This window comes from Bison bison, unplaced genomic scaffold, assembly GCF_000754665.1.
Source record: "Bison bison bison isolate TAMUID 2011002044 unplaced genomic scaffold, Bison_UMD1.0 scf7180017864209, whole genome shotgun sequence".
NCBI lineage: Eukaryota > Metazoa > Chordata > Mammalia > Artiodactyla > Bovidae > Bison > Bison bison.
The window spans coordinates 3,700,385-3,712,803 of NW_011494781.1; the positions used below are offsets into that span (position 1 = coordinate 3,700,385).

The 12,419-nt window shown below is 38.9% G+C and overlaps 1 protein-coding gene across 1 annotated transcript in view; it reads left to right on the plus strand.

Moving 5' to 3' along the window:
- LOC104992073 (lipid phosphate phosphatase-related protein type 1) overlaps nt 1–12,419 on the plus strand; it is a 300,451-nt gene that overhangs the window by 261,265 nt on the left and 26,767 nt on the right. The window contains exon 4 of the mRNA XM_010844816.1: nt 3,375–3,507. Within this exon, the coding sequence (XP_010843118.1) occupies nt 3,375–3,507 (133 nt within the window). The remainder of the gene's footprint in view (nt 1–3,374; nt 3,508–12,419) is intronic.

Sequence of the window (12,419 nt, forward strand, 5' to 3'; positions counted from 1 at the left end):
CAACAGGGGCTGGTGGCCTGGCAGGGAAGCAGAATCTCGCCCGCCTCTTTCCCCAGAATCAGGCCTGTATGAGACTATAGGACCCAGTGGATGGAGAAACAGTACACTATGTGTGATCAGTGAAATGAACATCCTCGCAGCTCATTCACGGGATCTGAGAGCTGGATTGTTCCATCAGCAACCTCTACGTCCATCACAGTCTGAACTGAAAATCAGGACTGTTGTCCTACCTTTAACTTATAAAATGACCCCCTTCCTCTCTTTCTTCCTTCCTTCCTTCCTTTACATAAACAGTATTGCTTAATATACTCAAAGTATTATATCAGTAACTATATAAGTTAGCATATATTCTAGTTCTGATTTTTTTTCTATTTCATACCTTAACTCTGATTTGAATATTGTTGACCAATAGTATCAATTCATATACTGCTTATCCCTGCTGACACAAGAGTCTTAGGACATTTTACTTACGGATTATTTGAGCTCCATACCCTTTTACATGGCAAGTTTTGTTTGGTGTACCTTGGAGTGATTTTGTTTAGATTTGTGTGTATGTGCATGCCTGTGTACACATATATGTGCATTTTTTAAAAAAACAATATGTTATGTGTAGATTTTCACTCACATTTTCTTGCTATTTTGTCTCGTGTGAGTGTGTGCACTCAATCACTCAGTCATGTCCAACTCTTTGTGACCCCATGGACTGTAGCCAGTAGGCTCCTCTGTTCATGGAATTTTCCCAACAGGAATACTGGAGTGGGTTTTGCCATTTCCTCCTTCAGGGGATCTTCCCAACCCAAGGATCGAACCTGAGTCTCCTGCATTGGCAGGTGGGTTCTCCACCACTGAACCTCCTGGGAAGCTCCAGATGTCAGGATAGAGATCTGTATAATATGTTGTGGGAACAATGATAAGACAGGGTCTCCCTTTTCCTGAGGGGACCTGGCAAAGGTTTGGGGAGAGTCATGACATTTTCACTGAGTCTGGAAGGATAAATACTAAAAATTATTTTTCCTTCCTTATAGTCTCCCTCATTAAACCTGTATTCCAAAACACCTTCATTAATCTGATATGCTTAATTCATTTAACACTGAATAACAGCTATGTGCCTTACACTGGGCTAGGCCCTAGGGATATAACCAGAATAAGATAAGCAGGACATCCTATAACAAGGAATAACAATGATAGTGTGTACTCATTTGTGATAGGAATAGAAAGGAAAACATGAGGTAAGAGATTCATATACAACAAGAATGCTTAAGCTAGGCTCTGGGAGTAGAGAATGCACCCTCAAGGAAATGCTGTGTCATTACCCAACCATGCATGAATTTATCCCCATCTGTTCGCTGAGATAAAGAACAGAATGCAGTGCCATCATTCCAGTGGGGACAAATAAAGCCTTGTGGCACCTCATTTTGAGAGAGAGAAGTCTAACGAGAAGAAAAGGGAAAGCTGAGTTCTTAAAGCTATTCAAATATTTTTACCAGAAGGAGCATTAATGCATTAATTCCAAAGGATGTCACAAAATATTCCTAGACATATGCAGACAGCACCTGCCAAGGTGATCCATGCTGTCCCACCGTTTGCCTGTCTGACCCTGAACTCAGTCTATTCCTGCCAACTTTTCATCCCATTCTGACTTGGCCATAGTTCTACTTCTACTACACCAATCTATCTTGTACTTTAATATCATCTAAGGTTTTCAGTGTTTAAAGCATATTGCATTTGTTTTGTTATCTGTGTCATCAATATTAAACACAAATTCAACAAGTATTTTATTGGATCACTACTGAGTAAAAGTGTAGCATTTAAGAGAAAGGCCTCTACAGACAGGTTTCCTGGCAAATTATTTCACCCCTCCATGCCTCAGGTGTCTTATCTGTACAATAGGATAACAGTGTCTACTTGCTTCAGACACTGTGTGGCCAAATCCCTGAGACTGTCGAGTTTCTGTCTAGATGAAGGGGGAAACATCTGTTTTAGAGGATTCCAGCTTTACAATTCTATCACTTAACTTCCACCATTCATGTGCCATTCATTATGTTGGCATTTTTATCCATCTAAATAGATATTCTATAATTAGAGGAGGAATATAAGGCATAGAAAGTCTTAAAATATTGATGAAGTTTATCTAAAACCACAAGCACATGCATAGCAAAAGTGTGACAGTCAACTAATTTAGAGTAGGAGAATATCACTCAGGCAAACATGCTCAAATAAGATTTTTCACGTAAATAATGGTAGTATTGCCACACAGTTCAGTTCAGTCGCTCAGTTGTGTCCGACTCTTTGCAACCCCATGGACTGCAGCACGCCAGGCCACCCTGTCCATCACCAACTCCTGGGGTTTATTCAAATTCATGTCCATTGAGTTGGTGATGCCATCCAACCATCTCATCCTCTGTCGTCCCCTTCTCCTCCTGCCTTCAATCTTTCCCAGCATCAGGGCCTTTTCCAATGAATCAGCTCTTTGCATCAGGTGGCCAAAGTATTGGAGTTTCAGCTTCAACATAAATCCTCCCAATGAATATTCAGGACTGCTTTTCTTTAGGATGGACTGGTTGGATCTCCTTGCAGTCCAACGGACTCTCAAGAGTCTTCTACAACACCACAGTTCAAAAGCATCACGCTCAGCTTTCATTATAGTCCAACTCTCACATCCATACATGACTACTGGAAAAACCATAGCCTCGACTAGACAGACCTTTGCTGGCCAAGTAATGTCTCTGCTTTTTAATATGCTGTCTAGGTTGATCATAACTTTTCTTCCATGGAGTAAGTGTCTTTTAATTTCATGGCAGCAGTCACCATCTGCAGTGATTTTGGAGCCCCAAAAAATAAAGTTTGTTTTATATTTTAAAATAACTGTTTCCACTGTTATTGCCACATAATGAAATAACAATTTATTGTGATGTGTGCATATAATGCCCTGCTGGGCACATTGGCTATCCCAGTCACTCCTCATCACTGTAATACACACATTCAATTTAAAATATTCAAGACCAGCTTGAGTGAGCTTGTTCATTGATTCTCTTATTTATTATTTCAACTTATGTATTATATGACCTTAGAATTTAATATTATACCTGAAATCTACCTGAAATTATCAATTATTGCTTTCTCTAATTCTTTTAGAGAGTTGACTGCAAACTGCTATTTAACTCTCCATCTCTCCAACATAGTTTTTTAATACAATTGTGACGCCTCAGAAGTTTTCAGTTTTTTTAAGCCACTGGTCTATCAGAAAGCTCTCCAACTTGATAATTCTTTTTTTTTTATTTTTAAACTTTACATAATTGTATTAGTTTTGCCAAATATCAAAATGAATCCATCACAGGTATACATGTGCTAATTCTTTAACATTCCTTCTCCAGATTTTTATTGGTGAGATATCCATGTATTTCATAAAGTCAACCAGAGAATCTCTGATTGCCCAGGAGAAAACAATTCTGACTGGAGAATGCTGTTACCTGAACCCCTTACTCCGAAGGATCATAAGATTCATAGGTGAGTACAAGGGCATGTTGTATAAGCCCTCACATATAGGTAAAACTTACTAAAGATGAACATACTTGATAAAATAACCTAAGCTATGGAAACACCAACTTTAAAAGCAAGGGTTGTTTTAGAGTTTTTCTAGGAAGTACAGAAATTGTGCCTGACCATGGTGCCAACTCACATACTTACTAAAGTGTTTAACAAAAAATTTCAACTTTTTTCCTATACTATATCTGAGATTCCCTCAGGACATATATTTTAATATTGACTGGAAATGGCCATATGCCCTTTAGCTGAGTCAGGCAAGGGGGTGGGCCATCAGGGAACACCAATAAAATGAACTTAGAAATAATCAAATGTCCTGAAAAAAAAAGTTTACTACCTAGTAATTCTGTTATACAGGGAATTTTTAAAAGTATGGGAAATCACATCCATCAGGTTCTTGAAAATCATACCTTTCCAAAGTTGGAAAACAAAGACTTTTACTAGTGTTTATGACAAAGAATAATTAAGACACTTTCTATAGTCCTCCTTCTAGGACTTTTATAAAAATCCTGAGGGGATATGGATAATGATCACAGATATAGGAATGAATGTGTATATGGGTAAATGTGGGAATATAGATCTCACAGAGTTCCTACACAGTGAGTACTCAGTAAATAATTATTAGTGTTCTAATGAGATCCTGCAAATTATGTACTGGCCAGGTACTTGTGGGAGAGAAGATAAAACTCTGAACATATCAACATGGTATTAACACAAGTCATGACACCATTTAGAACATAGAGAACTGACAGCTGAGAAAGTGAGGTCCAGAAGACACATGCTCTCGACTCCTTTGATTATTCTTAATCCTTTTCTTCCTAATGAAGAAACAGTTGAATTTCCTCAAGTCATGAGCAAAGGATCACAGCACAACCAAATGTGCGGTAAATTCATGCACCCCAACGTTCACTGCAGCACTGTTTATTAATATGATAGCCAAGACATGAAAACAACCTAAATGTCCATCAGCAGAGCAATGGATAAAGACATGTGGTACATATATACACGATGGAATATTACTCGGCCATTAAAAAGAGTGACATAATGCCAGCAACATGGATGGGCCTAGAGATTATCATACGAAGCCAGAAAGAGAAAGACAAATACCATGTGATATCACTTACAAATGGAATCTGAAACACAACACAAATGAAATACATATGAAACAAAAATAGATGTACAGATATAGAAAACAGACTTGTGGTTGCCAAGGTGGGGAGGGTGGAGGGAAAGCCTGGGAGTCTGGAATCAGCAGATGCAAACTATTCTATATAGGGTGGATAAACAACAAGGTCCTGCTGCATAGCACAGGGAACTACAATATATTCAACATCCCGTGATAAACCATAATGGAAAAGAATATGAAAAGAATGTATATGTGTGTATAACTGAGTCACTTTGCTATACAGCAGAAATTCAACAATAGTATAAATCAACTATACCTTAATAAAATTTAAAAACTATATGCAGTAACTTCCAACATTGGCATGGGAGTGGGGGAAGTAATAGAGTGGGAGGCCTAAGAAAACCTAAGTTAAAAGAAGCAACCCTTAACAGTCAAATCGTCTTCGGCATTTACTGGTATTTGCAGAATCACCTGTGGGAATCTGCAGTAGGCTCATTGGGTTTACCCTGATCCATATGATGTCATCACTATCATTATTCATTCCAAACAATAGTATCTTTCAAAGACATTCAGAATTTGGTCACTTGTTACCAGAGTGACTTCAAGAAAAAAAGAGGAGAGGAAAGAATATTTATTATACAGAACACTGGACTAGACACTTTATAATTTTCTTGATCCACCCAACACCCTTTAAGGTTCATTATAGTTCTAACTGGGCAGACAAAGAAGCTGATATAAAATGGGATAAAGTCACTGTTCCCAAGGACTGTGAGTGTGTGTGTGTAAGGCTAATAATACCTGTATTGTGAGCATGAAAAATATTATGATGAAGAGCTTGATACCCAGTTTTTAATAGATGATGGTAATCATTTACTTTTAACTTTTCATCGCATGATTTTGCTTCCCATGGGTTCAGTTACTCACCATCGGCCATGGTCCAAAAAGGCTCCAGAAATAATTCCTAAGTTTTAAATCACTCTCCATTCTGAGTATGCTGAAATCTTGCTCCATCCTGCTCTGTCATGAACCTTCCCTCTGTCCAAAAGGTCCCACCTGGCTGTCAGTCACTTGGCGGCCCTCTGGTTGTCACATTGACTATCATTATATCGCAGGGCTATGTTCAGGTAACCCTTACTGTACTTAATAATAGCCTCAAAGTGCAAGAGTAGTGATGCTGGCAATTTGGATATGCCAAAGAGAAGCCATAAAGTACTTTAAGTGAAAAGGTTAAGGTTCTCAATAAGAACAAGAATCATATGCTGAGGTTGAACCATAAGAACAGATCCTTTGTTTGTGAAATTATGAAGGAAAAAGGAGTATATGCTAGTTTTGCTGTCACATCTCAAATTGCAAAAGTTACGGCCACTGTATGTGGCAAATACTTAGTTAAGACAGAAAAGGCATTACATGTGTACAGTAAGATATTCTGAGAAAGAGAGACTATATTCACCTTTTATTACTGTAAATGTTGTTACAATTGTTCTATTTTGTTATTAGTTGTTGTTAATATCTTAGTGTACCTAATTTATAAATTAACCTTTATTCTAAGTATGTTGTGTATCAGAAAAACATAGGATTTGGTATGATCCATGCTTTCAGGCATCTACTGGGGGTCTTGGAATATATCCCCGTGAATAAGGGGGACTACTGCAATTTGTGATCCCTTGGAGAGGAGGGACTGTATCTTTCTTGCTTTGTATCAATAGCATATTGTAAAATGCCTTCCATAATTTTTCTGGAGGGGTAAAGAGCAAAACTAAACTGTGTTAAATCACAGATTTACCTAAAATTGCTTTCATAAATACTGATTCTTAAATATTCATTTGCCACCTGTTTAACTTTTTACCTCTGTTAGCTTAGTTCTGGAAAATTAAGGTACATAAATAAGGCAATTTCTAAGAGAAATTCAAAAGTCTATTCTGACTTTTCATATAGGAGAGGGAGGGGTTTATCTTGAGATGGGTAACTTTGTCGTAGTATCTGTGGATTTTTTTTAATAAGAGAAAAAAAGCATACTACTTGAAATGAAGATCCTTTAAATGGAGATGTTTCCTTTTAAAAAATTAAAGTATAATAAGGTATTACCCAAAATGTATTAGAAATATTATTGTAAATCGCTTAACAGTCTTTTTTTCTAGCCTAACAGCCTGCAAAATGTATACTATGCAATTGATATTAGAAAATGATAACGATTCCTGTAAGCTGAAATGGCATGACTTTGCTCTTGCAGTTTATATAATTATTCTAGAACCTATTACAAATAGTGTTTCCTAACAAGTATAATCAGTTTCACATTGAGAAAATGGCCAATGAACTAGCAAAATATTTTTAAACAAACTAATGCTTTATTCTATCACAGATGAGAAAAAAACTTGAGGTTCTAGTACATTTCTAGTGAGAGTAAGTTGATATACCCTTTCTGCACAGCAGTTTGACAGTATATTTCAATAGCCTTAAAATAATCAACCTTTTTAACTCTAAAGTCTATTTTAAATAATCTGTTCTAAGGAAATAATTGGAAATGTAAATCAATTTTTATGAACTAAAATCATTTTTTCATAATATAAATTAAAAATATCCAAAATATAACTTTTAAAAATAGTGCTACCATAAGGTACAATCTCAGAAAATGGTATTTTTTTAATGAAAGGGGAAAATTCATGATACAATGCCATGTGGAAAAAGTCAAGACACTAGGAACCTATGATTATCCTGAAATAAAAAGGATGCAACATGACATGTATGTATCAGTCTCGAAGAATGGCAAGTCCTTTAATAGTGTTTGCTGTTGAAAGAAGAGCTAAAAGTAGCACTTTGGCTCTCAGATTCCCTGTCTCCTCTAGACTGTGTGATTGGGACTTGAACAGACAGCCCCTCACCCCACCCTACAGATCCAAATTAAATTTTAAGTGAGAAAATGGCAATGGCCAAGTCAAAGGAAAAACATTCAAATTAAGCCATCTTGTCCTATAGACAAATGCTAACTGTGCTGACCTTGACAGAAAGGATTGAATTCCTCTGATTCCCAAATCCTGCAATAACTTTTTTCCAGGGTCCTCATTATAAGGAAGACGAAACACCCTCACAGACGTAGAAAACTTGTGGTTACCAAAGAGGAAATGTCTTCGAGTAACAGATACATACCACTATGTATAAAGTCAACAACAAGGATTTATTGTATAGCACAGGGAACTATATTCAATATCTTATAATAACCTATAACGGAAAAGAACCTGAAAATATATTATGTAACTGAAACACATTGCTGTACACCTAAAACTAATGCATTATGACAAATCTACTATACTTCAACAAAAAGAAGTCTCCCAGGCTTTAGCTATAAACCCTCATAGTTAACTTCTGTGAAAGTGAACTCGCTCAGTCGTGTCCGACTCTTTGGGACCCCATGGACTGTAGCCCATCAGGCCCCTCCATTCTTGGGATTCTCCAGGCAAGAGTACTGGAGTGGGTTGCCATTTCCTTCTCCAGGGGATCTTCCCAACCCAGGGATCAAACCCAGGTCTCCTGCAATGCAGGCAGACGCTTTACCCTCTGAGCCACCAGGGAAGCCCAACTTCTGTACTCATTTCCAAACTGCTATATAGTTTCTCACACTGTGTTACATGACGTGGGAAGGGAGAAAAGGAATTGGCTGAACAAATTTGACCAACCTTTTATCAAAGCAAATGTTGTGCAATTAGTAACACACATTTAGGCTTCTCCCTTTCATGTTTTACTCTCCATTGCTTTCCCTTCCTATACCAGTTTTTTTGGTATGCATTCAACTAAACAACAATACACAGGCTTAAGTTCTAAGACAATATAAACCTCTACATTCTCTTTTCAGAAACAAAAACAAAGAAAGGAAGTCATATTTAAATTCTTTTCATTCACAGATATTCTTGAATAAGCATATCTTGTAAATATTATTAAATAATAGTTGTTCTGTTTAAAACTGAAAAGTATGGGTTTTTAACCCATAGGTGCCATTGCCTTCTCCGTTAGATTGTCTACTAGCACCTAAAATAGACTGTCATTCAGAAACTATTTATTATGGGCTTTTCATTTGGAATTACATGGTTGCTCCGTTATTACTTCTAATAAAACTTAAATTAAATACCAAGCAAGTCTTAGACCATTTATTTAGGTCAGGTCTAAGGATTAGGTTGGAGAAGGCAAATGCACCCCACTCCAGTACTCTTGCCTGGAAAATCCCATTGACGGAGGAGTCTGGTGGGCTGCAGTCCATGGGGTCGCTAAGAGTCAGACAGGACTGAACGACTTCACTTTCACTTTTCACTTTCATGCATTGGAGAAGGAAATGGCAACCCACTTCAATGTTCTTGCCTGGAGAATCCCAGGGACGGGGGAGCCTGGTGGGCTGCCATCTCTGGGGTCGCACAGAGTCAGACACGACTGAAGCGACTTAGCAGCAGCAGCAGCAGCAAGGATTAGGTAGCCATGAACAGACTGGAAAGTACCATAGTAAACAGTTAATTCATGTAACACTAATTAATTGCCATAAATTAAGTGTGATCTAAATGAAGCATGAATATTTTAAATGCAGCCTCAAAGGTCACAGTGTTTTATGGTTGTAAGAATTGATACCCTGAGACAAGCTTAATGTCAGCCTTTTTGAGAACTAGAAAATCGTTCTCAATTTAGAAATTCATTTAGATCTACTTTACCTGCAAAGAAACTCCATTTGATTCCATCAGTCCATTTTTACTTGCATTCAGTGTTTATAATTATAAACAGGGGACTGATCATATGTTTAACCTTCAACAATTGTTGGCATCTACCATATGCTAAACACTGATTAAGGTGTTGAGAACATATTAGTGAACTGAATAGAGATTTATTTGTTCTCATTGAATTTATATTCTAATGGGGGAAGCCAGGCATTAAACTAAGTATATCATAGTATTTGTGTTATGGGGGGAAATAATGTAGAAAAAGGAAATAGGGGGGTTGCAAAGGCAAATATGCAATTTTAAGTGGGAAGGAAGAGGCTGCCCTCTAGTGAGAATTGTCTAGAGTCGGCAGTGACTTCATAGCAGGACAATGACCATTCCGGGAAACTAGGTGCCCAGTGAACTAGCCCAGCTCCATGTGTTGACCATGGAAGTTGACCTTGGCTGGAGAGTTTGAAGGATAGTGTCAGTACCCAGGCACCCAACTTTAGTTCTGAGTCCAGAGTAGACCCTAAAACAAACATGTCAAAGACAAGGTAGGGCATGGGCCTATAAGTAGATGGAGATATTTCTATAACTCAGCAACAAGAACCAGATTTGAACCCAGGTATATACCTGAGGAGGCGAAAGCCAGGATGGATCTTAGGAAATAAGTGGAACCTCAGTTTCTGGACCCCGTGAACATCCAGACCACCAGACTTTGAGACAAAGATGTTTGATGCTTCCCTCTAGGGACCAGGACTGACTCTGGAGGCAGGAGAGGGAGGCACGCTGAGGTTGAGAGCCTTGGTTGACGTCAGAGGCATAACCAGGGATCAAGCACTGCTCACGTCTCAAGAAGGTGTGATGAGGCTGCTTTTGGCTGCTCAGTCTAGTCCTCCTTGAATGTCAGTCCTCACTGAACCAGAGCACTACAGACCTCAACAAGACTCCTGACCCAGAATTCTACAAGTTACTCTAATTATCGAGAGGAAAGTTATTTAGTCATGAGACTCAAGTGACCCTTTTCCAAAGACCCTTCCCAGCACCAGTGTTTAGAGAGTGGACTCAAATAAAAAGACTAACTGAGTGGCTTAGTGCTAACTAGAAGGACTATGTAAAAATTAACACTTAAGAGCTGACTTAAAGAACTAAGGATTGCTGCTTTCTCTAGCACTTTGCAGATTAACCTGTGCAAATTCATGGCACTTCAGTGAACTCATTGGCTGTAAAGCAGAGTTTCTCTTCCTCAGCACTACTGACATCCTGAGCCTGTTCTTTTCTGTACAGGAGGAGAGGACATCCTACATTGTAGAGTGTAGGATGCATAGGAGCGCCCCTGGCCTCTAACCAGATGCCAGTAGCACCCCCTCTCCCACGAGTGACAATCAAAAATGTTTCCAAACATTACAAAATGTCCCCTGGGGACAGGAACACCCTCAGTCAAAATCCACTGCTATACCAAGTATTTCAAAGACTTTTTAAAAGAGTTTTATGAATATTTATGTTATATAAGATCACACACACCAAAATCAAGCACAGCGAGGTGCAGAAATACTGTCTGAATATCAGAAATGAATCCCAGGGCTTCCCTGGTGGCTCTGTGGTAAAAGAGTCTGCCTGCCAATGCAGGAGACACAGGTTCAACCCCTGAACTGGAAAGATCCCACATGCTGCAGGGCAACTAAGCTCCCATGCCACAACTGTGAGCCTGGGAGCTACAGCTACTGAGCCCATGTGCCACAACTACTGCAGCCTGCAGTAATAGAGCCTGTGTTCCACAACGAGAGAAGCCACCTCAATAAGTAGCTTGCCCACTGAGACTAGAGAGTAGCCCCCACTTGCCGCAACTAGAGGAAAGTCCTCGCAGCAAAGAAGACCCAACACAGCCAAAGAAAGAAAGAAATGACTCCCAACAACTGATAAAGGGGAGTTTCAAGGTTTTCTATGATTAAAAAATAACAACAAAATTTGCAAAATATGCAAATATCAAATCACATTGTATACCTGAAACTAATGCAATGCTACATGTCACTTGCCCCTTAATTTTAAAAAGTGCATGTTTTGGAAATAATTTAAATTATTACATTAAAACATAATAACAGTGAATGGGAAATGCTGATGCAGAGAGCAGCAGTACCAGATCAGGATGGCTCATCACCAATAGGGCTGGCAGCTGCCTGCTGATGGAACTTGAGGCTGGTCAGGTGGTGGGAATGGGAGTGGATTCAGATCAACAGCTTTGGCTTTAGAAACTTATAAATATGAATCAGAAAGAACAAATTTTGAAGGCTGGAAGCCCTCCAGGATTTGATATGTGTTTAGGTTCCTTGATAGGTAAGGAATCTAAAATCTTCCCTCTCCACCTTTAGTTTGTATCTAGGTGTACTTTCTAGCACATCATGCAAAATGCTGGGCTGGATGAATCACAAGCTGGAAATCAAGACTGCCTGCGGGGAGAAATATCAACAACCTTAGATATGCAGATGATACCACTCTAATGGCAGAAAGTGAAGAGGAACTAAAGAGCCTCTTGATGAAGGTGAAAAAGCTGGCTTAAAACTCAACATTCAAAAAACTAAGATCATGGCACTCACTCCCATCACTTCATGGTAAATAGATGGGAAAAAGAGGAAACAGTGAAGATTTTATTTTCTTGGGCTCCAAAATCACTGCAGACATAAAATTAAAGATGCTTCCTCCTTGGAAAGAAAGCTATGACAAACCTAGACAGTGTATTAAAAAGCAGAGATATTACTTTGCCACCAAAGGTCTGTCAGTTCAGTTCAGTCGCTCAGTTGTGTCCGACTCTTCCTGACCCCATGAATCTCAGCACCCCAGGCCTGCCTGTCCATCACCAACTCCTGGAGTTCACTCAGACTCATGTCCATCAAGTCAGTGATGGCATCCAGCTATCTCATCCTGTCGTCCCCTTCTCTTCCTGCCCCCAATCCCTCCCAGCATCAGACTCTTTTCCAATGAGTCAACTCTTCGCATGAAGTGGCCAAAGTACTGGAGTTTCAGCTTCAGCATCATTCCCTCCAAAGAAATCCCAGGGCTGATTTCTTTCAGAATGG